General features: G+C 39.7%; 1 protein-coding gene across 16 annotated transcripts in view; it reads left to right on the top strand.

The window, feature by feature from the left end:
• The window catches only part of GRIP1 (glutamate receptor interacting protein 1), a 312,190-nt gene that overhangs the window by 258,890 nt on the left and 30,707 nt on the right, over positions 1 to 22,593 (top strand). For 12 of the 16 annotated variants that reach the window (XR_004417787.1, XM_033058892.1, XM_033058897.1 and 9 more), the window contains 6 exons: positions 7,292 to 7,439; positions 9,040 to 9,209; positions 14,506 to 14,661; positions 19,031 to 19,217; positions 21,178 to 21,323; positions 22,414 to 22,494. Coding sequence is in view for 15 of the 16 variants with exons in the window: in XM_033058892.1 (XP_032914783.1) it covers positions 7,292 to 7,439; positions 9,040 to 9,209; positions 14,506 to 14,661; positions 19,031 to 19,217; positions 21,178 to 21,323; positions 22,414 to 22,494 (888 nt within the window). In the remaining variant the exon portion in view is untranslated. Of the gene's footprint in view, positions 1 to 7,291; positions 7,440 to 9,039; positions 9,210 to 13,647; positions 13,804 to 14,505; positions 14,662 to 19,030; positions 19,218 to 21,177; positions 21,324 to 22,413; positions 22,495 to 22,593 lie in introns of all 16 variants that reach the window. The other 4 variants (XM_042779229.1, XM_033058902.1, XM_033058889.2 and 1 more) reach the window with 4 other exon arrangements.

Raw genomic sequence — 22,593 nt, forward strand, 5'->3', positions numbered from 1 at the left:
CAGGGTGCAAACATTATGCAATATTAGTAGAACAGAATACCAAAACCAGTACCGTGAATCATGCTCTGTGTGTGGTTCATTTATGACCTTTAGTCACACACATATGAGGAATCAAATAATATTACTCTGAATGAGTGCTAATGGTGCTACCCAGCTGTAGGGCATCTTGAATGTTGTTCCTGTGCCCTTTAAACACTGCAGAAGCTTATTCCTGCCTCTCTTCCTTGCTGCTACATTCCCTCTTGAAACTATTGACCCATGATCCCAATCTCAATTTCTTGATTAGATCATCTTTAAAAATATGTAATCATCTCCTTTATTTGTGAAATACAGATAAAATAATCTTTGCAGTACAAAGAAAGGGTATTATATAAATAAATGACCTCCCATGCCCCCACCTCTGCCCAAAAATATCAGTATTTAAATAACCATCACTGAGCTCTCTGTAAGAGACTTGGCTAGTCATCCAATTGCTGAAAAAAAATGAGTAAATGAAAATACCCCTACAAAAGAAATTTTAAATGTTAGCAAAATAGCCTATGTGCTTTATGATGTAGATGAAGAACGGGGGCAAAATTGGGGTTTTGTCAGCTCTTTTTATCTGTGACTTGGTAAAACCTGGAAAAACAAGAAGAAAGGTGTAAGTGGATTGAAACAGAAAGGAAGGAGAAAAGTAGAGAAAAGTTTCCCTACTTGTAGGAGATCTTCCTCTTGCACACACATTTCTGTTTGTGGCTCTTGTTTTGCAAGAGATCATGAAAAAGACAGGTAAGTTCTATCTCTATGGCAGTCTCAGGGAAACATGAGAAGGGAAATAGAGGAGCCACAGCATGACAGATGACTATGAATTTCACTATCACAGCTAGGAATGCAATCTTGCACTGGACTGTGAGGAGTTGGGACAACTCTAAGTCTTACAGAGAAAATATCTTAATGGACACCAAAAAAATAGGGGTTTGGACTGGTATTCACATAAATGAAATAGTTCTTAAGAATACAAAAACCACACAGAGAATGACAAGATTCATTAAGTGTAGTTTAAGATACTGTCTGACAGTAATGAATAGTCTGTGGGTGAATGAAGAAAAGTGAATGTGAATGCACACTGAGTCCCTGAGTGCTTTTGTGTTGCTGTGCTGTCAGCTGAGCAGCACTGTAAAGGACCCTGCAAAATGATCTGTATGGAGATTGCCACTGCTAAAACCACATGTCCTAGATATTAAGTTCATCAAGCCTCTTAGGGGTCCTGCCTGTTCTTCGGGTTGGTTATCTGGTCTCAAGTCTATACAACTAGCTGTGGATTTCAAGTGCCCCATAAGATATGCATTGGCTTTGATTTTTGCATTTCAGCAATCTAGCTTCCCTAAACAGTGGCAAATATTCAAAACTCGTCGTGATAAGCCTGTGGTATTTTGATCCATTTCTGTTACAAAAAACTTTTAACATTTCAGCTCTTGTTTGTTAACACATAAAATTGGAGGGGCTTATCCCTAGCACGCTGATTCTGAACAGACTGGCACAACCACACCTGCTGTGCTTTCCTCACCATTGATTATTCTGTCAGTCATAGAATGATTTAGGTTGGAAAGGACCTTAAAGATCATCCACTTTCACCTCCTGTGCCATGGGCAGGGGCACCTTCCACTAGGCAAGGTTGCTCAGAGTCCCAACCTGGTCTTGAACACTGCCAAGGATGTGGCATCCACAATTTCTCTGGGCAACCTGCTAAATAGTTACATAAGTACAAAAGAGCTCCTCTCCTCTCCTCTCCTCTCCTCTCCTCTCCTCTCCTCTCCTCTCCTCTCCTCTCCTCTCCTCTCCTCTCCTCTCCTCTCCTCTCCTCTCCTCTCCTCTCCTCTCCTCTCCTCTCCTCTCCTCTCCTCTCCTCTCCTCTCCTCTCCTCTCCTCTCCTCTCCTCTCCTCTCCTCTCCTCTCCTCTCCTCTCCTCTCCTCTCCTCTCCTCTCCTCTCCTCTCCTCTCCTCTCCTCTCCTCTCCTCTCCTCTCCTCTCCTCTCCTCTCCTCTCCTCTCCTCTCCTCTCCTCTCCTCTCCTCTCCTCTCCTCTCCTCTCCTCTCCTCTCCTCTCCTCTCCTCTCCTCTCCTCTCCTCTCCTCTCCTCTCCTCTCCTCTCCTCTCCTCTCCTCTCCTCTCCTCTCCTCTCCTCTCCTCTCCTCTCCTCTCCTCTCCTCTCCTCTCCTCTCCTCTCCTCTCCTCTCCTCCCTTCCCTTCCCCTTCTCTTCTCTTTTTTCTTTTTATTTTTTTCCTAAGTAAGACTGCGGAACAGCCAAGCACTTGGATTTCTTCAAAACATCCCAACATTCCACAACTTCTCTGGGCAACCAACATTGTACATTATTCTCAACTGAGATTGAAATGCCAAATAAAGGCACAGATTTGGCTGTCTATTCTCTGCCTTACACATCACATTCATTACTGCTGCTTTTAAGTACCTTCTGCTTGTGTGCTGAGTGCTGACAGTGTCTTGTTGGGATGCCTCAATCTTTCTGTAGTAAGAACTGACTGCAGTGGGGTGTTTTGTATTGGACCCTTCCTGCAACTCACACTGGCTTGTGTACACAAATGCACACATAATACTTCCCCTACATTCTGTTGGATTTTGTTAAAGAAAACAAGTTCAAGGAAAGGCTTGTGCATTTCTGCATTAAAAGATTTGTGAGTGTCCATCTATGAGAGTTGACTCAACAGGTTCTTTGGGGAACAGTCAGTGATTGTCCCTTATATATCAGAGCTGTCACATATATGATTGCTGAGTGGGTACTGGAAAAGGATCATTGATTTTTGTGAATTGAAAAAAGAACAGAGAAAGCAGAGGAAAGCAAAAATATAGTCTAAGGCATTTGGGAGTGATGGAGGATTGAAACTGATTTCTTCAATCATGACTTTCTATAAATGTTCCAACTTTTTGCTCTTAAACGCAAGAGTTTCAAAGATTTCAGGGTTTTTTCGAGTTCTTAACAATCTTCCTTAACTTCACTAAGATATGCTTCTGTGATCCACTAGTCTGAACATGAGGCCTGCAGGCACTGGGTGTAGAAATTAGGGTTACAGAAAAGGAGAAAGAAAGTAAAGTTTCAGCTGTACCACCAAGTGCTGAATGGAGAAAAGGGAGCTCCTACCTGAGGGAGAGATTGCTTTAGTTAGAATCATAGAATCATTGTGGTTAGAAAATACCTCTAAAATCAGCAAGTCCAGCTGTCCAGCCATACTTGCTATCTGTAGGCTGCAAAGATTTTGTCTGAAGGGAGCGAAAAAAGGTGTGAGGAGTAGAAGAGCACACTTCTCTGATCAAGAAAATCTGCTTCTGTGAAATACTGTCTTCTGTTTTTAACATAAGTGAGACACATCTAGATCTGTGAAGGTACTGCTACAAAAGTGTTAAAACTTTGCATTGCAAGAACTACAGGGTTTAAGGACTTGTGCATTTTTTCTGGTCTGATTCAGCACCGTGGCAGATTTTTTTGACTACTATCAGTCAGAGAATCACAACAGAGAAAGCCAGAGGGACCTGTTATATACAGTTTTAAGGTGGAAAATTTGTTAGTCTGTGAATAGGGAAGGAAGAAGCTTGGAATAATATTGTGAGATAGTAAGATATGCATTTGTTTGTCACGTCACTGCTATAAAGTGGAGCAGCATCCATTAGAGATCAAAGCAGTCTGCTGAATCTGTGTGTTTCAATTGGTCCAGCTGGCTCTTCAGAGTCTAAATCTATCTTGACATCCTTCCTCTACGTCAAGCTCTTTTAAGCCCCTCAGAAAATATATTTGTACCTTGTGTTGCCATGACTTTGAGAAAAATAAAAGGGCACCCCAAATCTTGCAGTTAGAGAAGTGAGAAGCTGCAGAGCACAGGTGGGAGCAGCAGAGCTGAGTGCTCCTACAGGAACAAGCTCAACAGCAATACTTCCCAGTTCTAAGTACAGGAAGGCTTTGGAAAGGGAAAAAAAAAAACCCATCATGCCAACAAAAGTTTGGTTTCCTGTGAATTTAGTATCACTATTGACTGCATCTATGACTGAAGCTTTTCCCTTTCTAGAGCATTTAAAGGTATGTCTCACATGTAGAGCCTCTGTTGCCTAATAGAAGCTGCTTCCTTTTGGTTTCCCCACTGTGGGAATCCTAGTGTTTTTTGTCCTCCACCACCCACCAGTTGTTGACCTGGATTTCACATAACATGAGGATCTGTAAGGATTAACAGATATATACATTTTTGAGGACGTAAAGAAACACATGTAATGTGATGTCTTTATCAAGTTAAAAATACATTTTTCAATTTTCAAAATTATTTGTGATTATCTTTTGAGGCAAAGGAGGTTGGTAACACTGCTTATTTTATAAAAAAAATCCTAAATACTGTACTATATACTATTTATACTATACTAAATATAGTTCATTTGCATATCATAAAAGTATATCCAGAATAAAACCCCTTGTTGCCAGTGATTTAAGCTGTCAAATAAAAAAGCTGTGCTGCTATCTAGCTGAAGAAATGTATTAGCATGCAGAAAGCAGTGCTGCTTCCTTTGGGATGTTTTAATCAAGCCTCTTGTAGTGATTGAGATGCAATACTCTAAAATGAGAAAAATTATTAACAAAATCAAAAATCTAGAGTGTCTTTCACGCAAATATTCATCAGTGTATCTTATGTAATTACATAGTCAATAAATCAACACGGTGTGCAAGTGCTTCAGTCATTGTGTAAATATCTTAATGACTGAAACATCTTCACACATGAATAATTTATACCTGTATTATTCATTTTTCATATCCATGCTTTGCTTCAACATGAGAAACTAATTCTTCTTTGTCAGAGAATGTGTGCTTGATTATTGCCTTCTGATTCCTCTTCCTTGTGCTTCTTTTGCACTGTTAGACACATTCCATTTCTTCTCTTCTGGTTCCTCTAATGTAGTTATCTTATTTATTCATCCTGTCAACCTTGGTTTGCATTCCCAGTGCATTTCAGCAGGCACCTGGGAAATAACACTCAGGCATAAGCTGCTTGTGTGCTTATGCAGTTTCCCAAGTAACTGGAAAAAGGATCAGCATCTTGAAAGATTTACGCATTCTCAACAGATATTTGCATTCCTCTCCTCAAGGCAACCATTGCAGAAGGAGCTTGTGCAAGTTGGGCTTTGCCATTTTCTGGATCAATATGAGTTAAAACCTTTGTCAAGGTACTGATGACAAACAGTGTTTGAGTCTTCTTCCCACAGATTTGTAAATGTGAAATGTGTGTAGCTTCAGAAACTACTGGAATGTTCAAGATGAAAATAATTGTTCAGGAATGGGAATAGGGAATACTTAAATTCTGCTCTGCTGGATGTGCTTATTTGGCTGTTTGTAAGGCACTGCATGCATCCTGCCTTACTTAGATCTTTAACCAAGTCACCTAAGACAGGAATTTCATTGTGATAAACTCCTGTAGTTAGTAAGAGAAAGACAGGTAGCTGCTGAGGGCAGTTCATCCAGTTTAAAGCTACTTAGTGCTTGAAGCTCCAGGCAGAAATGCTACTGGGTCGACTCTATTCTTTTGGCTCACAATTTAAAGATCAGTTCAGGTTTGTGGAGCAGCTTATTTTGGTAGTGCCCATGGAAGCTGAGCCTTTAAAAAGTCAGCCCCAGTTGTGTATAGAAATTGTTCACTCATATTCAATGACCACTTTCAAAATTGCTGCATCTTGCCTTCAGATTTTGATCTTGAAAAAAAAAGAAAACCAGCAGGAATATAAAAATTATTACAAGCTGTGGGGGGAAAAGGAGTTCTGTAATAATTAACTGACACTTTTCTGGTATTGTATGTAATTTCATCCAACCTTTTTCCGCTCCATTTCAATATGTAGTTTACTTACATTATGCTCTAATGAGGAAGAGCACCTTCACTGAGTGTTCATCACTCTCTCATTCAATTTCTTGTATCATTACATAGATTGTTAGTTTTGTATGCTAATACAGTTTCACTGTCTCTTCTGTGACAGTATTACATTTTTTGACTAATTTTTTAGATTTAAGACTGAGTGGAGTATCTTATATCTGTCCTCTCCCCATGCTTGGAAGCCCAGCTGCAGTTCTTATACAGCTTCAACCTTAGGTGTCTTCTGAGACACATCATAATTGAATGTTGTCTTTGTATCTTCACAGCTGGTTCCAGTATGTTGTGAATACCAGTCTCTCGTGTTTGCTGGCAGGACATTTGGTTACTTTGATCCAGCATAAGTCTTCATTTATTCTGTTTTTTCTTATTCTGATTATAACCACCTCCAAAGGCTTCTGATAGCACTTTGTTTGTCTCAGTCTTTTTATATCCTTAAAGGACATCTTCATCTTTCATCTTCTTCATCTTTTTATATCCTTAAAGGACTGTATCTTACTGCACTGAGATGAGTTATTGATCAATGGGTTAGTAGCAGTTCTCAGCCAGTCTCCAGAATGTACTTCACCCTGATCACTGCCTGCTTTGTTTTGGCATTTAGGAAGAAGCCTGCTGTCTTTTTGCTTTGTTGTGCCTAGCACTTGTTCTCATGGGTAGTTTCTCACCACAGTCATCGATCATGACTGTTACTCCAACTTACTTTCCTGTTTTCTGTATTCAGTGTTGATCATTTACTGTCTATGCCCTGTTGTAAGGTGGCATTTTATGCTGTGACAGGATGTTAAAAGAATCTCCTGAACCTTCTCACATGTATTTTACTTTAACTTCTACTACTTCTAGGTGTCATGCCTCCTGCACTTTCACCATTTTCTCCTTTTTTTTTTTGAAGGATTTCTTGTAGACCCCTTCTTTATCTTCTTAATTTGATTATTATAGCTGCTGTCTACAGACCTTTGTCTTATTTTGTGAAAATTCATTTTACTTCCTTCTCTAACCTATTCACTTACTCATTTTATTTTTTCAGATAATTTTCTACTTTTTAAATTATTTCTGTTTTTCCAGCATATCTGTTTAAATTCCAGGTAATGTTTACTTAAGTTATTCAAGAGAATGATTCACTAACACAGTCTGTTGCCCTCGTCTTGGTCCATCTCTGATTCTGACACACTCTGAAACTTTCAGACGTCCCAGATTCACAAACTTCGTCTTGCTTTTACCATTTTCAACATCAAGAGCTGATTATTGACACCTTAAATGATGCTGTTCCAGTATTTCTTGAAGTGGAATGTTATCTGGTTAGAGAAATAAAATAGCCATGAGATTTTATGTGGGGAAAACATGAAAATGGCATAAATACCACATTGGTATAATACTGATCTTTTGTTGTCTAATTTTAACAGATTCAGTAGCAACAGCTTCTGGGCCACTGCTAGTTGAAGTTGCCAAAACTCCTGGTGCTGCTCTTGGGGTTGCACTATCTACCTCGATGTGCTGCAACAAACAGGTCATTGTCATAGACAAAATCAAATCTGCAAGTATTGCAGACAGGTGAGTGTGACAGAGGACTGACACTGCAGGTCCATGCATCCATTTTACTTCTTTTTCTGTTTGGTCTGGTTTAAAGGAACCCTTTCCTTTTCTGAGAAACTTGACTGCACCAGGTCCTCTCAAGGTTGCATGTCTTAAAATCAGCACTTTGTCGCTGTTCAAGGCTGCTGAGCCTAAGACTTCCAGGACACCATCTACTTCAACTCATTCCTGTAGTATTGGGTGCCATAAGCCAGCCTCCATGTCATGTGTGACTGGCTGCTTGTGCTATGCAACACAGGGGCTTAGAGGTCTGCTCTGGCTATTAAATGTATGCTGTGGCAGAGATTAGTATTTAAAAAAAACCTTGTAACCCACTGGAATTCTTGAAGTAAGTGCACCATATGGAACAGCTGTCAAGGGAAGTAAATTTTGAGGCTTTGCAACCTTGAAGTGTTCTTTTAAAATATATCACTCATTCTTGTGGCACAGTGAAATGGAGCTCCTTATGTCTGGATTCTTTTACTGATATTTTAGAATACAAGTGAGGTATAAGGAAGACTGGCTTTTGTATTTCTAAATTGTTTTGCTATAATATTTCCACTTCATTTAAACCTTTAAATAAAACCAATTAAACCATTAAAATTATAGCTAGCTGTTTTTCCCGAGTGGTCTGAACCTCTGGAACAGAGTTGTGGGATCTGTTCTGGGGTGTGTGTGTGTGTGTATGTGTGTGTTTATACATATACAATATATTTCTATATTCATACCTCTATCTAAATTTTTTTTAAATATTACGTTTCAGCAGCAAATTCCTCCTGCATGTCCCCAGTCACCCTACCTTGTAACTCCTCTTTGGCAACGGTGCTTTTGGTAGCACCCACTTGTAGCAGTGAGTCTACAGCTCCTCTGTGGGCTTTTCCCTACAGTAGAAACTTTGAGAGTGACGACCATTGATCCAGGGGTGTTCTCCAGTTCAATGGTGCAGGATGCTTTAATTTTCTCCCTCTGTTTTTTCCCATTTCACAGGGGGTAACCAATTAAAGGAGCTGTCCACTTGACTGGTACGTCGGGATGCTGACTGCTGTGTTTGCATTTCTCAACTCATCCAGTAGCCAGTCTCTTGAGTGCAGCAAGATTTAGCAGATAGCCCCCTCCCCACCCCACTCCTAGAGTCACCATGCTAGCCCTGGTTTCATTATTTGTTTGACTACTGCATAATTTCATCATCATTTACAGCTTTTGTACTAATAAATGTTTGAACTATAACTCAAAAAATGATGAACTGGGTGCTTGTGTGAGGGATATGTGACCAAGTTATTTGAGTCTCCTTAAGCTCTTCTCATTTTATCCTGCTGCCATTCGCACATATTTCTAGAGTCAGCTGCCCCATTGCAGTTCTGTGAGTGACGTCTTGGCATATACTGTATTAACTGAATTGTTTTTAAGGTTTGTACTAATAGAGATAAAGTCTGACCAGTGGCAGTGCCTACAAAACACAAATGTCTCTCGAAAAAAAAGAACACGTTCATAGTTGTCATGACCAGTTTGAAGGCAGAAGAATTCATTGTGCAAGCAGAGAGCACACCTGATCATACCAAGTTTTTTCCCTTTTATATAGATGTGGTGCATTACATGTAGGAGACCATATTCTGTCCATTGATGGCACCAGCATGGAGTACTGTACGCTGGCAGAAGCAACACAGTTTTTGGCTAATGCAGCGGATAATGTCAAACTGGAAATCCTTCCCCACCACCAGACACGGCTAGCGCTGAAAGGCCCAGAGCACGGTAAGAGGAGCTGGAGCACCAAATGCCTCCTTCTCTTTCTTTCTTTCACTTTGCCTGCCCATGCTGAATGGACAAAACTGTTGCTGCAGTTTTGTCTGTAAATGTTGTTTCAGCTTCCCAGGTTATGCTCCTGCAGTTTCTGAGCAGCTCTGTGTTGTCTTGGTCTTAATGAGCCCTCTGAGATTCCTGTGGCCAGAGAGGAGAATGTTTTGCTAAGAAATGCCTCTACAAACTTGCAAATGTACATAAGGACGTCTGTTGACTCTACTGTTGCAATTGTTGGGGGTGCTATGAGATACTTCAGTAAATTAATCTCTACATTGTTTCTTAAATTTGGAGTGGAGAAGTAGTACCACAGCCAACTTACTTCCAGCGTATTGACTTGATAGTTATGGTCACTTCATTAATAACACCTGTTCTCCTCTAAAATACGTAAAGCCCTCCCATATTTTCTCTTGTTAATGGCGTTATTATTTATTGCCATTGTCTTAAAGTGATTCTGAGATTGCTTCATGGGTTCACTGTCAGTGCTTCTGAAAATTGTTTGGAAACAGTTCCCTAGATTGCAGACCTTTTCACTGCAATACTTATTTCATACCAACATGCTTGAATAGAATGGCTTATCATCCTCAAATCAAATGTATATAAAATGTCTTAGTATTTGAAGATGAAGGCTCCCTATCTTGTCTTCCAACTAATCATGAGAAAGTGGCTAATTCACAATAATCCATAAATTCAGTCTAAAATAGCACACGTTGGTAGACATCAAAAACACAACAAAGTAACACCAAATGCACAGAGAATATGTATATGTGTTGCAGCATAAACCAATGGTAAAATTTTGCTGAGCCTCCTTTGGATCAACACAAGGTTTCTGAGGTCTTGAAATGTCAGTCATGGTAAATGTTCTGGGACATCCATGCAACATCCAGGTTGTCCCTCTCTAAGTGGTGTTCCAGACAGCTTCTCAGAGTAGGGAATACTGAACTAGTGACAGAGGAGACTTTCGTTTCCCTTAGACCAGTGGAACAAAAAGTAATGTTCTCCCTGTACTCAGCTCTTTCCCTTGTCTACTTAAGCTGGTTAGAACCACAAGGAGCAGAGGGTGATACTGCACAAACAGAATGAGATAGAGGCCAAATTTGCTATGTACTTCCTATTCCTTTAAGTTATGACAGTACATTGCAAACAGATGTTTATATTTGTTTTGAAGCAAAGATGTCATGCAATTAATTTCTGTCTGGTTCAAGAATTTTGAAGACTGTTACTTTTGGGAAGACAAATACTGGGGTTAATGATTTGTGTAGATGATTGTATTACTTGAAGCAGTTGGTTTGTTACACAAAATTTGTAACAGATTGATGCTGTTACTGTTCTATTAACCAGTGAAGATGCTTAGAAAAAGCAATGCTCTTGCTAGGCCAGAACTAAGAGCTGTCTGTTACAATATCAAGTCAAGGTGATCTGCAAAAGATGATATATAAGAGCATCTTTTGGGGGGAAGTAATAAAGTTGTTTTCTTCAGTAAGGCAGAGTAACTAGGATATTTACAGCCCTTTCCAGTCCCTCACCAGGTGGTGCTACCACAATATCATGACCAATTCAAGATATAACAAGCTTTATGGAAGCAAGTCCCCTCTTAGAAACAACCTTTCATCAGGTGTAGTATGACCTAGAGGCTGCAGAGAGAGAAAATCTCCCTTGATATGTCAGGAGTGAGCTGAGTCATTAGGGCTGTATCTGCTGAGCTCAGTTATTGGTCTTCTGGGAATATGTTAGGAATTTAAAATAGGCAGGAAAGTCAGTATATAAAATAAACTGAAATTTTAGCCCTAAAATAAAGTGAAGAGCTCTATGAAAGATAGGATTCTTTTTCATGTTTTTTTTTTCCTTTATACTGTGCTGCTGACATTCATTTCTCTTGCTGCCCCATTAGTTTTACGTTTACTATACACAACCCTGTACTGGAATAGCTGAAATTACCACTAAATTACTATGGTTACACACAAAAGGATTTTCTTTTACAGAACTTTTGTTGAATTGGGACTATCCTTCTACAAGCTGAGCAAACTGAATTTGTGTACTTTCCCACTTTGGAGGACATTTTTATCTCTACTCTCAGCATGAAAATAAAACATTAAGAAAAAATCTCAAGGACTACCAGATAATTTCCTGCTGGAAGCAGTCTTTTTAATTAAACAAGGCTCACAGCAGCTTGAAAATAATAAAAATCCACCTGGCCACATTGTTCTTATCAGATTTTAATTTTTTCGCTATGGTTAAAGTTAAGAAATCTCGCTGTCTTGTGCATGTAATTGAAGTCAGTTTCATCTGAAAAGATAAGCTAAGTCTCTAAGATACAAAACGCTATATCAGGCTGCTTCTGGTGTTTTTGGGACTTTTCTGGCTAACATGAGATTTTTCCAAAGTCCCTGAGGGTGGTGGTGCCAGTGGGTGAGGAACCCCAGGGATGCAGACCAAACCTGGTGCTGCATCCCTCCCTTACTTTTGGTGTCTGGTATTGGGACAAAAAAATAATTATTTTGATTCAAGTACCTGCCAGGGCACAGAGTGTGTTCTCAGGGAGGGATGCAAATCTAGGGCAGACTGACTGAAGACACAGGGCTAGGTCAGGCAGTTCCAGGGCGTGCAGGGTCCCCACCACTCCACCAGGCTGCAGGGGCATGGTAAGCCCCTGTGCTGCCCTTTCCCTGTCCTTTCCCTGGTGTGCACTCCATAGATTCACCCTCTAGAGATGGGCATCACTTTTGAGTCAGAAGGGGTAGTGCAGTCAGGCAATTATCACATCAGTGCTCATGGAATACAAAACTTTCCTTCTGCTAGGGCACAGGGCTTGCTGTGGTGGCTGCCCTTTCCCCCACTCATTTTGTCTCATGAAATAAGATGTGAGCACAAGGTGTAGGCCTAACCTACATGCTCAGGGTTTTGGGCTCCTGTTAAAGGTCAGCATGGGGACAGACAAGTCTGCAGCCATTATAGGTACACCAAGTAGGTGATACAGCTCATGGGACAAAGATAGCAAAAATAAATAATAAATATAAATATAAATATAAATATAAATATAAATATAAATATAAATATAAATATAAATATAAATATAAATATAAATATAAATATAAATATAAATATAAATAAATATAAATATTTTATAGGAGCATATTTAGAAGCAGGTTTAGCTTAGATATTAGAAAGAAATTCTTCACTGCAAGGGTGATAAAGCACTGGGATAGGTTGCCCTGAGAAATTTTGGCTGCTTCGTCCCTTGAAGTGTTGAAGACCAAGCTGAATGAGGCCCTGAGCCACCTGGTCAAGTGAAAGGTGTCCCTTCCCATGGCAGCAGGGTTTGAACAAGATGGTCTTTAAGGTCCCTCCAAACCCAAACCATTCCATGATTCTGTAGTATGGGTGAATCCTGTGGTGTTTTAAGACAAAGCATTCAGTGAATACTTCCCAGTTTAAACTGTGCCTTTATGGTTCAGCAAGGATGCAGACATGCTTAATTTAATCATGAATATACTGTATTTAGTCAAGGGAGATTTCAATTCCTTTCCTTTAAGGTTGGACAGCTGAAATGCTTCCCATTCTCTTAGTAAATACCAAATGAAAGTCTTCACTTCTGACACATCCCCAATTCCACATACGTAGAACCCTCAATTAAATAATCAAATACTGTCTCAAACTTCCTCCAGTGAAGGATCATTTTAAGGTTTTGAAGATCAAGTTAGAAAAAAAGAAAAAAAACACAAAACAAAAACATAAAATTGCACATCCAGCTAATCAATAAGATCTCTTTTCTGTACAAACCAGGTTTCAGGATAGAGTTTTCCTGCTGCTGGCATTGGGAAGTCATTTACTGCATAGAAGAGCATAATGCCAGCAATAGATTGTGGCAAAATTAAAATGTCAATACAGTAAATTGAAATGCCAGGGAAGCATCTCCATTGTAGGCAATGCCATGTAAAGTATCTGGTTGGTCTTTTTAAAATAGATTAATGCAAGCAGAGAGTTATTAACCTTCAGTTAGTGGTCATATGTAACATCTTAGCATTTTCTGAGAAAGTTTGCAGTCTTAACCTCTAAGCCAGAGGGAGATCAGAAAATGATTCAGTAACCATTTTTAAAACAAATACAAAAAAGCAAAAAAACTCAATCAGAAACATTTTTCCTGGGAAAAAAGATTATTTCTGCTCCTCAAGTTAGAATACCCTAATAAGGAGACAAGACCAGGTTATTTATTGCTTTATTTTATTTTATTTTATTTTCAATTTTATTTTATTTTATTTTCAATTTATTTTCTTTCTTTCACTTCTGGTTTGTGGGGGTTTTTTTTCACTTTTGTTTGTGCAATTCAGTTATTTTTACCTCTTCTCTGGTCCTTTTGTTTTCTGATTTTTCCATCATCCCTTCATGCGGGCAGTGAAGGTTGAAAGAAGCAGCAGGCAACTTACCTGGGATTCGTGTGCCAAGAGCCACAGCAACCTCTTCACCTACCATCATTATAACACCTACCACCCTGACCATTGCAGGATGCCAGCCTTGAAATTCCAGAAAGCACCTCCTCAGAAAAGCCTTCGTAATGTTCCACGCTTTTTCCTGCTCTCTTCTCCTCTTCTTTTTCCTCCTCCTCCCTCCCTTCTTCTTTCACTCATACTTTTCCCATTTCAGGCTCTAAAACCTTTTCCGTTTTATGGATGCTACATTTTTCATAGCCATGCCAAGGTTATTTCTGACATTTTACACCTTTTCCTCTCTGTAACAAAGCACCCTTTGTAGACAGGAAAAGGCTTGAAAATTCCGAATGAATCAGCTCTTCTATGTATGAGCAGACCATTGGATTGGAGAAGTGCATATAAAGCATGATTTTTTAAGGCAAAGCATTGCTTACAAATCTTTGTCAGAAATTACCTATTTTTTTAGAAAAGGCATTTCTAAAATCAGTGTATCTAGATATATTGATGTGCATTAGTTTGGGGATGTGTGTTGAAAAATTTGATTTAACATGCTTTGCTTAAAGTAAGTTGTATACTATGAATATACCTTTTGTATCTACGTTATCTTTGTTAGCTTCCAGCACGTGTTGTCATGAAATGCTGGTTTTACCTTTTCCTAGGCTCACCTGTGTGGTTTAATGTCTTTGTTATTGGAAATGCACGAACTTCTGTGCATCATACACAGCCTATACATACAATGTTTGATTCGTTGATGAGTTACAGGCACGTGCTGCACTCCTCTGTGACGACTGAGTGCTGTATGCCAAGTGTTTGATTTCTTACAGCAGCTCTGGTGTCTTCATCCTTCTCTCCTACCTCCATGAGTGCATACAGCCTGAGTTCCCTGAACATGGGGACCTTACCTCGCAGCCTCTACTCCACCAGCCCGCGTGGGACAATGATGAGGCGGAGGATGAAAAAGAAGGACTTCAAAAGCTCCTGTAGGTGGTAACAGCATTTGCTCAAAAATGTGCAGTGGATGAATGGGTGGAGGAGGGGGAAGATGCAGGAAAAAAGTTGCACAGTGCTTTAATATACATATATTCTAGACAGAAGAGAGATTTTCTGGTAGATGTAGAGAAACATAAGGATAAAGATATTTGTCCGATGCTAAAATGAGATGAATAGATGCTAAGCAGCATGACTATCTCATCTGAAATTTATAAAGGAATGTTTTCTTCAGACAGAACTGGAAGAGTTTGTTACACTGTTACTAAAGTGATTTTCAAATTCCTTTTTCAACTCTTCCAGTATTCACTAGGGAGTAGAATTCATAGCTAAATAGGCAAAAGCAGGTTGCTGGTAACTCAACCAGCTGTCACGTTAGGGAAGGCAGAGCTTGCCACAGCACCTCCTAGGTGGTTGTAATGTTTACATCCACACCATGACCTGTGCAGTTATTTTAGTGAGGGAGAGCAACAAGTTGCAGTGAAGACTGAAAAGCCTCATTTGACCACTCTCTGGGATTCAAAGCATGGATTGCTTATGAGTCAGTCATTTCCCAAGGCAGAGTAGATCTGTTCAGACTGTTCTGCTTTGCGTATTGCTAAGCATTCACTGGGCTGGAAAGAGTGTGGCTGTGTCAGTGCATTTTTTCCAGTCTCCATTGGAGTCCCACCTCTCTTTTGGCTTGTCCATCTTTGTGCAATCCACAGCAGCTCAGTTCCTCCAGGACAGGGAGGCGAGAACTGCTCTGTAAATCATTTGCTCTAGATAGCAATGCTCAGAATTCCACTCTGAAAGAACTGAACTGCTGCTGTGCTTTAAAGATTCCCCATGGTCATAGTAAAACCAGGGCAAACCAGCAGCTTCTAAGGCCAGTCACTATGGAATTGTGAGAATACATTAGAGAGGAACTGAGGTTTTGCTTTCTTGCAGTTTTTGTTGCTTGCTTGTAATTTCTTCTGTAAAGCACATATTTTTGCATAACATTTGCCTGTAAGTGCATTTTTTATTTTTAATCCAATCAGCCATTTTTCACTGCTCATCTATCAACATGTTAGCTTCTAATGCATTCTTTTGGGTCACAGGGGGAAACTGGACCTGTCATGCTGTGGTATCAGTAGAGGTCCAACTCTTACATGTTCTCTCTGCACATGAGAAACAGTAGTAGTCTTAACACTACTACAGTAATTGATTTGAATAGTAAAATCAATGCAAAAATAGTTCATCAATTATGCTGTGTTTTAGCTGTTCAACAAAGGATGAAATCCTCAAAGCTAATCCTGTTATGGATCTTGGACACAGCTGTAACTTGCGCTGTTAAATTTTTCAGATATTTTTCCTTCAAGGGAGCCTTGTCTGTGTTATCTTGCAAAGACTCTAAACAAGGCCAATGATGTGGCATTTAAGTGGGACAGTCACATAAGGACTGCAGCCCACCTAAAAGATTCTTCAATTCAGAAGGCCCTGAGGATGACAAGCTCCTATGAGTAAACAAATCTCTAGATAGGAGAAGTTAGGATGAGGCTTAGTTGTGCAGTAGTTTATTGCACATTCACAGAGTTCCTTACTGTGTTAGTAGACTTATACCTATACTTGTGGCAGCAGTAACAGCCAGTTTAAGAGACCCACACTGTTCTGAATGTCCTACAACAGACCAGGAAAGAGAATGTGCAGTCCTGTACCTTTTCACTATCCATCGACATGACTTGGAAAACCTCTCCCTTTGTGGGAGACTCATGAGAACCAGGTAGATTGACTGCTGTGCTTTTCATGGAAAAAGAGCAACACACTCTTAATTTTAGTCAGATTTTTTTTTCTTTAATCCAGTTGGATTATTTGAGAATTTTATTAAGGTGAATTTTAATAAATCTTTTAGAATGTCACTAAAAATACGTAGGTTGATATAAAGTTTACATTGCCAGTTATTTAAGAATACTTGCATAACATAATGTGATCATGACATAATTCATGAAGATAAAGTGTGATGGCACAAGGGGTTACAAGGCTTTTATGGTCATGATTTAACAATCATTGCATTAGTTGTGCAGATCTTTCTAAATATGTGGCTGTAAAGATTGAGGGCATACCCTGCTGCCTCAAGCTTTTTTTATGCCACTTATTTTCAGTTTTTATTCCTTGTCTGCTTTTGTTTGTTTGTTTGTTTAAGGCGTGAGATTCATTGTGGAAACACTTAGATTATTATTTCATTAAAGTTTAAGTTTTGAAGTATTTTGTAATAGCGCCCAATTAGTACTCGGAAGTGAGACATAATTTATACCAATTTACATTCCTAAGGCTGCATATCTGGTAGAAATTGGAGAGGATTTTAGACATGCATGGTTGCTCCTTTCTCAGCAGATATCAGGAGGAATTGTAAATATTTTTCAGTTTCTTGTGGGTCCGAGTGGGAGACTGGAGGCATAATAATCCATATATGCACCTTGAAATACATCTTGTTCTGCTCCTCGTGTAACTGCAGGCATAAAAGTAACAAGTACATAATCTTCAAACTCAAGATCATTATTTACATAATTGCAGAGCACATAGCAAACCAGCCCCCAGGAATGTTGCTAAGAATTAGACGAGAGCTATTCAAGTATGCTGGAATGCACCCCTAGCAATAGCAGCCAGTGTTCACTGGAAGTACAAACATATCCATCCAGGTCCCCTTTTCAAATCGACAGTGCTGCTTCCTGGCCTGTCAAAATTCTAATCCATCAAGGAGCCAAGAAATGTCAGTGTTTCTTGCTGTGGAGTTACAAACCCCAACATGCTCTAAGTCATGGGTTTGGGTACCTATGACATTTTACAGAGTCTTAGGAGATAGCTAGTGTTACATGATTAGGAAGGAATATTTTCATCTCTGGATTTTGGGGTTTGTTTTTTTTTTTCGTGTTTCTCTTTCATTTTCTTTCAGAGTGGAAGGAATTGTCATACTTAAATTCAACATCATCAAAATGTTTATCAGAGTGAGTTTTAAATCCCACAGATAATGACTTAATTTCCCAATGTAAATTAAAACTTTTACTGTATCTGAAATAATGCACAATTCTTACAAAGGAAGCTTAAAACAAGATAAGAGGAAGAATTCACAGAAAAGATAGTTTTAGAGTGGGAGGAGCTTTGCTGGGAGAAAACAGAAACTTTTGAGGTTTTTGGCAAGTGAAAACTTTGCAAAGAACTGTAATTACCAACTGTGCCACATAAATCAGATTTATACTAACTGATATAGAGCAAAAGTCTAATGCTTGCAACCCCACAGTGTGGGAAAATACTTACATAATCTCTGTCATCTTGGAACAGTTGTGCTAATAATATCTATAGTGTCAAAATCTTTTTCCCACATCTAAGAGAAAAAAGAATGCACAGGTAAACTATCCCTCAAATAAACCATGAAATTTTACCTAATTCTTAGCAACTACTGTAGGCAGAAAAGGATTTTGAAGGAAATTAGAAGTGGAGAGGTAATTATAACAAAACCATTCCAAATCCTTGGCCTTGGAGGGATTATCATTACAGAGCAGGAATTGAAAAACTCCAGCTTTCTGTGTAGGGCATAATGAAAGGCAGTAGTTTGTCGCTGGGGGAGTTCAAACAATAATACAATAGACATTTAGACAGAGATCCAGTCTCCTCCTTTCATAGGTAATTGTATAGAATCTCAGTATTGTTTTTGTCTTGATATGTTCTGTACTGGAGCCTTTCAAAAAAAGTGTGAGTAAAGCAGAACAGAAGTAGCTGCCTGAGTTTCTCATAGAAGGATCCCCCAGTGGCTTTAAGAAGACCCCACATAACTTTTTTTCTCACAATCCCTTGATATATAGTGGTTGCCAAAATAGAGTGGTTTGTTCAACTTCCTTACATTACCCAGTTAGCCTAACAAATTGCTGACTTCCACTAAACATGTAAAGGAGGAAGGCATCCTTACTTCTTGCAAGCAGACTGGTCCGTGTGCTTTGTTGGTAACACCATGAGATGTGAGATGTTCAGTAGAGGAATCTGCCTGAATTACAGCTGGGCTTGTACCTCCAATTGCCTTAGTTCCTGTTAAAGTTCTGTTTATCCGTGCCTCAAACCTAAGGCAAGCAATTCAAGGATATCCTGAGATTTTTGGAGTGGGAACGTATCAAACATGTTTATTTTAGTCAGAACAAGAACTATCTTTTTGCATTCCAGCATACTACCAGATGTTTTCTACTATCTTATATGCCATGACTATTTATCCATAATTTATAAACTTTAACCTAAATTGACTTTAAAAGTGATGTTTCATTGACTAGATTTATTGTAAAGATCAATTTTCTCAAAAAGCAATGGAACTTCTGCTGTATATGAATGCGTTTCCTCCTGGTCTGTGTTTTATAGTGTCTTTAGCCTCTAGCACTGTTGGTTTGGCTGGGCAGGTCGTCCACACAGAAACCACAGAAGTAGTGCTGACAGCTGACCCCATGGTGGGGTTTGGGATACAGCTCCAGGGCAGCGTGTTCGCTACCGAGACCTTGTCTTCCCCACCTCTCATTTCCTATATCGAGGCTGACAGTCCTGCAGAAAGGTGAGACTCTTTAATTGACTGCTAAATACCTTTGGTGAGCGTTCCTCGGGTCCTTTGGGCTTGTTGCTCTCTTTCAGTTTGTGATGAGTTGCAGGGCCTTGCTCAGTGGAGTGGGGCAAGTAACACACTTTCTGTTCTGACAGTAATGTTTCATGCACTTGATCAGCTATGAATGAATGACAAGTGCCGGTGTTCTGACATACGGAGTCCTCCAGAAGGAGGCTGGAAGCTATATTCATACAAAACAAAAGTATTATCAGAAAAATCAGTGAAGTCAAAATAGTGATAATTGGGCGTGCCAGGGGGAAAGCTATATCCAGCTCCAGTTTTGGTACAGAATCAAATCCTAGGGAATACAGAATTTTGACTAATTATTTCAATTACATTTTTGTCCTTATATTTGTATTTAATCATGTTGTGAGAATAATAGCAGTTGCACAGACAAGCACCAGCTGCCATTTCAGCTGCAGCCCAGGGTCAGAGGCACAGATGATGTCCATGGGTGGGGTGGAAGCATGAAGACCTTTCTTCCTGGGTCCCTAGAGAGTTCGCCCTATACTTGGAGTGCTTGATAGTGTTGTGGTGCAAAGGGGCAGCAGCTTCTGTGTCCAGGTACATTGTGGAGCTGCTATGCCACAGTTGTCATTCAGGGTTTGGTTGAATGTGTTTGATCAGGCTGATATCAGAAAATGTGTGGCCAGCCAGACCAGAGCAGGGATCGTGTCCCTGTGCTCAGCACTGGTGAGGCTGTGCCTCAAGTCCTGTGTTCAGTTCTGGGACCCTCTTTATGTGAAGGACACTGAGGGGCTGGAGTGTGTCCAGAGAAGGGCAGTGGAGCTGGGGAAGGGGCTGGAGCACAGCTCTAACAGGGAGCATCTGAGGGAGCTGGGAGTGTTTAATCTGGAGGAAAGGAGGCTCAGGGGGTATGGCCGGTGGTGTCTCAGGAACTCAAGACAACCACCTGTGTTGTTTTGAGTCTCTGTGTCGCAGCCCGAGCACCAGAGAAAGAGTCAGGAGGCGTTTCTTCTGTGGTTTCCAGAGGTGTTTATTTTATCTAATCTAAAAGTTCTTTCCCTGACTAGCCGAGATCTGCTCAGCAGGTCAGTCCCAGGCACACTGCCCGCCTTCAGGGCGGTATTATCTTTTTATACTATAAACTACGTTAACATTATTTACAATTATCTCCCAATACCTATCACTTATATTGTACAGTCTAGTACTACTCCAAACCAATCTAAAAGTGCCAACATCACCCAGAAGATGGATGCTAGGAAGAAGGAGAAAGAAGGACAGAACATGCCCAGATTTCTCCATCTTGACCCGAAACCCCTATTCTAAAAATCTTAAAATTCTACTTTTTCACCTTTTGATAAACTAACTTATACTCTGCTTATTTTTTGTGACTTGTAATTCTTCATGCAAAGGTGGTAAATTTTCCCAGGGACTAAAATCAAAGGCACAAGGGTCTTGGTCTCTGTGCCAAGGCTTCTGAGCCCCCTGCCAGGGTCTCAAGCCATCCAGGGTACCCAGAAGCATGTCCTGGGTTCTCACAAGGGGGAACCTTATAGCTATTCACAACTGTCTGAAAATGGGATGTAGCCAGGTGGAGATTGGTCTCTTCTCCCAGATAACACACAGCAGGACAAGACAAAGTGGCCTCAAGTTGTGCCAGGGGAGGTTTAGACTGGATATTAGGAAACATTTCTTCACTGAAAAAGGTTACCAAGGACTGGAACAGAGTGCCCAGGGAAATAGTTCAGACTCAGTCCCTGGAGGTATTTAAAAGACATGTAAATATGGCAGTTCCACACAGAAAGGGTGGACTTGTCAGTGCTGGGTTGATAGTAGGGCTCAGTGATCTTAAAGCATTTTGCCAACCTAAATGATTCTGTGATTCTATGAGGCTGCTGGTTCTGGTAACATGCACATCTGGTGATTGTTTTGTATCTTTTGTACTAAGGTGTGGGGTGCTGCAAATAGGAGACAGAATAGTGTCAATAAATGGTATCCCAACAGAAGACAGCACATTTGATGAGGCCAATCAACTGCTCAGAGACTCCTCTATCACCAACAAGGTCACTTTGGAAATAGAATTTGATGTTGCAGGTATGGATGTCCTGTTATTCTGTCTTGCAAGAAAAATGAAGGAATAAATCCCAAGTACATTGCAAGTGTTAGGCATCTGATGTGGAGGTTTTCTTCTCACATCTGCACCATTCAGTTTTCAAGTGACTTATTTGAGACGTGTTTTTTTGTACAGCTTTCTCATTTCACAGAGCCCTACTGCAGTCTACTTCAGAAAGCAAAGAGAAATGACAGGTCCTGTAGTAAGATCTCTTACTCTCTCCTCTGTCTCTCCTCTGAGTTATTTCCAGACATTTTTCTGGCCTGAGATAGAAATTTTCTGCTAAACAGAGACAAATCTATAGGCCAAATAATGAAATGTTTTGCAATACAGAAAAGTATTAAAAAAGGTGGATAAACAAAAACAAAAAAAAAAAAAAACCAACAAAAAAAAAACAACAACAACTCTTGAGGTGTTTCACAGTATCTCTAAATAAAACAATAGAAACTGAATTAATAAAACCCAGAAAATAGAAACTGAATTAATAAAGCCCAGAAGAATCATTGTTAATTTTTCTGGTGAGTATTATTACTAATGTAATTCCTTTATTCTGTAATGTGTTTAAGCACACAGAATATACCCATGAAATCACAAACTGTGTATATCAAACAAGTACACATTATGTGTGTGCACCACTGGATTCTTTTTCTTCCCACTGGATGTTAAACCAATGGCAGTTGCCTTGGTGGACAGTTAAAAATAAGTGTTAGTCCTACAGCAACAAAGGTCGGAAATCCTTAGGACTCAGTCTCCTTTCCTTTTAATTAAAAACTGTCTGCCAGCAGTAAAATTTTCTTGTGAGCTCAGAGAACTTGCATACGAGCTAAAAACCTGCAGTCTCAGCTGGCTGCTGGCCCATGCAATCTCCACAAATTCAGTTAAACCTTAAAAAAAATTGAGTTACCGTGAAATTACCAGTAGAGTTATAAATCATACCTCCTTCATTTACACCCATGTTTCATCCCTGCCTTGTGACTCCGATGTGATTTCACCAACTTACATGAATAGTTCCATGCTAGTGGAGCTGCTGCGCCTTATAAATTACCTAACACTTTAAATATTTTTTTATAGAATCAGTTATACCAAGCAGTGGAACATTTCATGTGAAACTACCAAAGAAGCATAATGTGGAACTTGGCATCACCATAAGTTGTAAGTAAAAGTGCTTATTTTTCATTTATGCATTTATGGGATAATCTGCAGGTAGTAGATCTTGTAGCTACGGACTCACGTTTCTTTTGGTATAAACTT

The sequence above is a fragment of the Catharus ustulatus genome, chromosome 4 (assembly GCF_009819885.2).
Source record: "Catharus ustulatus isolate bCatUst1 chromosome 4, bCatUst1.pri.v2, whole genome shotgun sequence".
Taxonomy (NCBI): domain Eukaryota; kingdom Metazoa; phylum Chordata; class Aves; order Passeriformes; family Turdidae; genus Catharus; species Catharus ustulatus.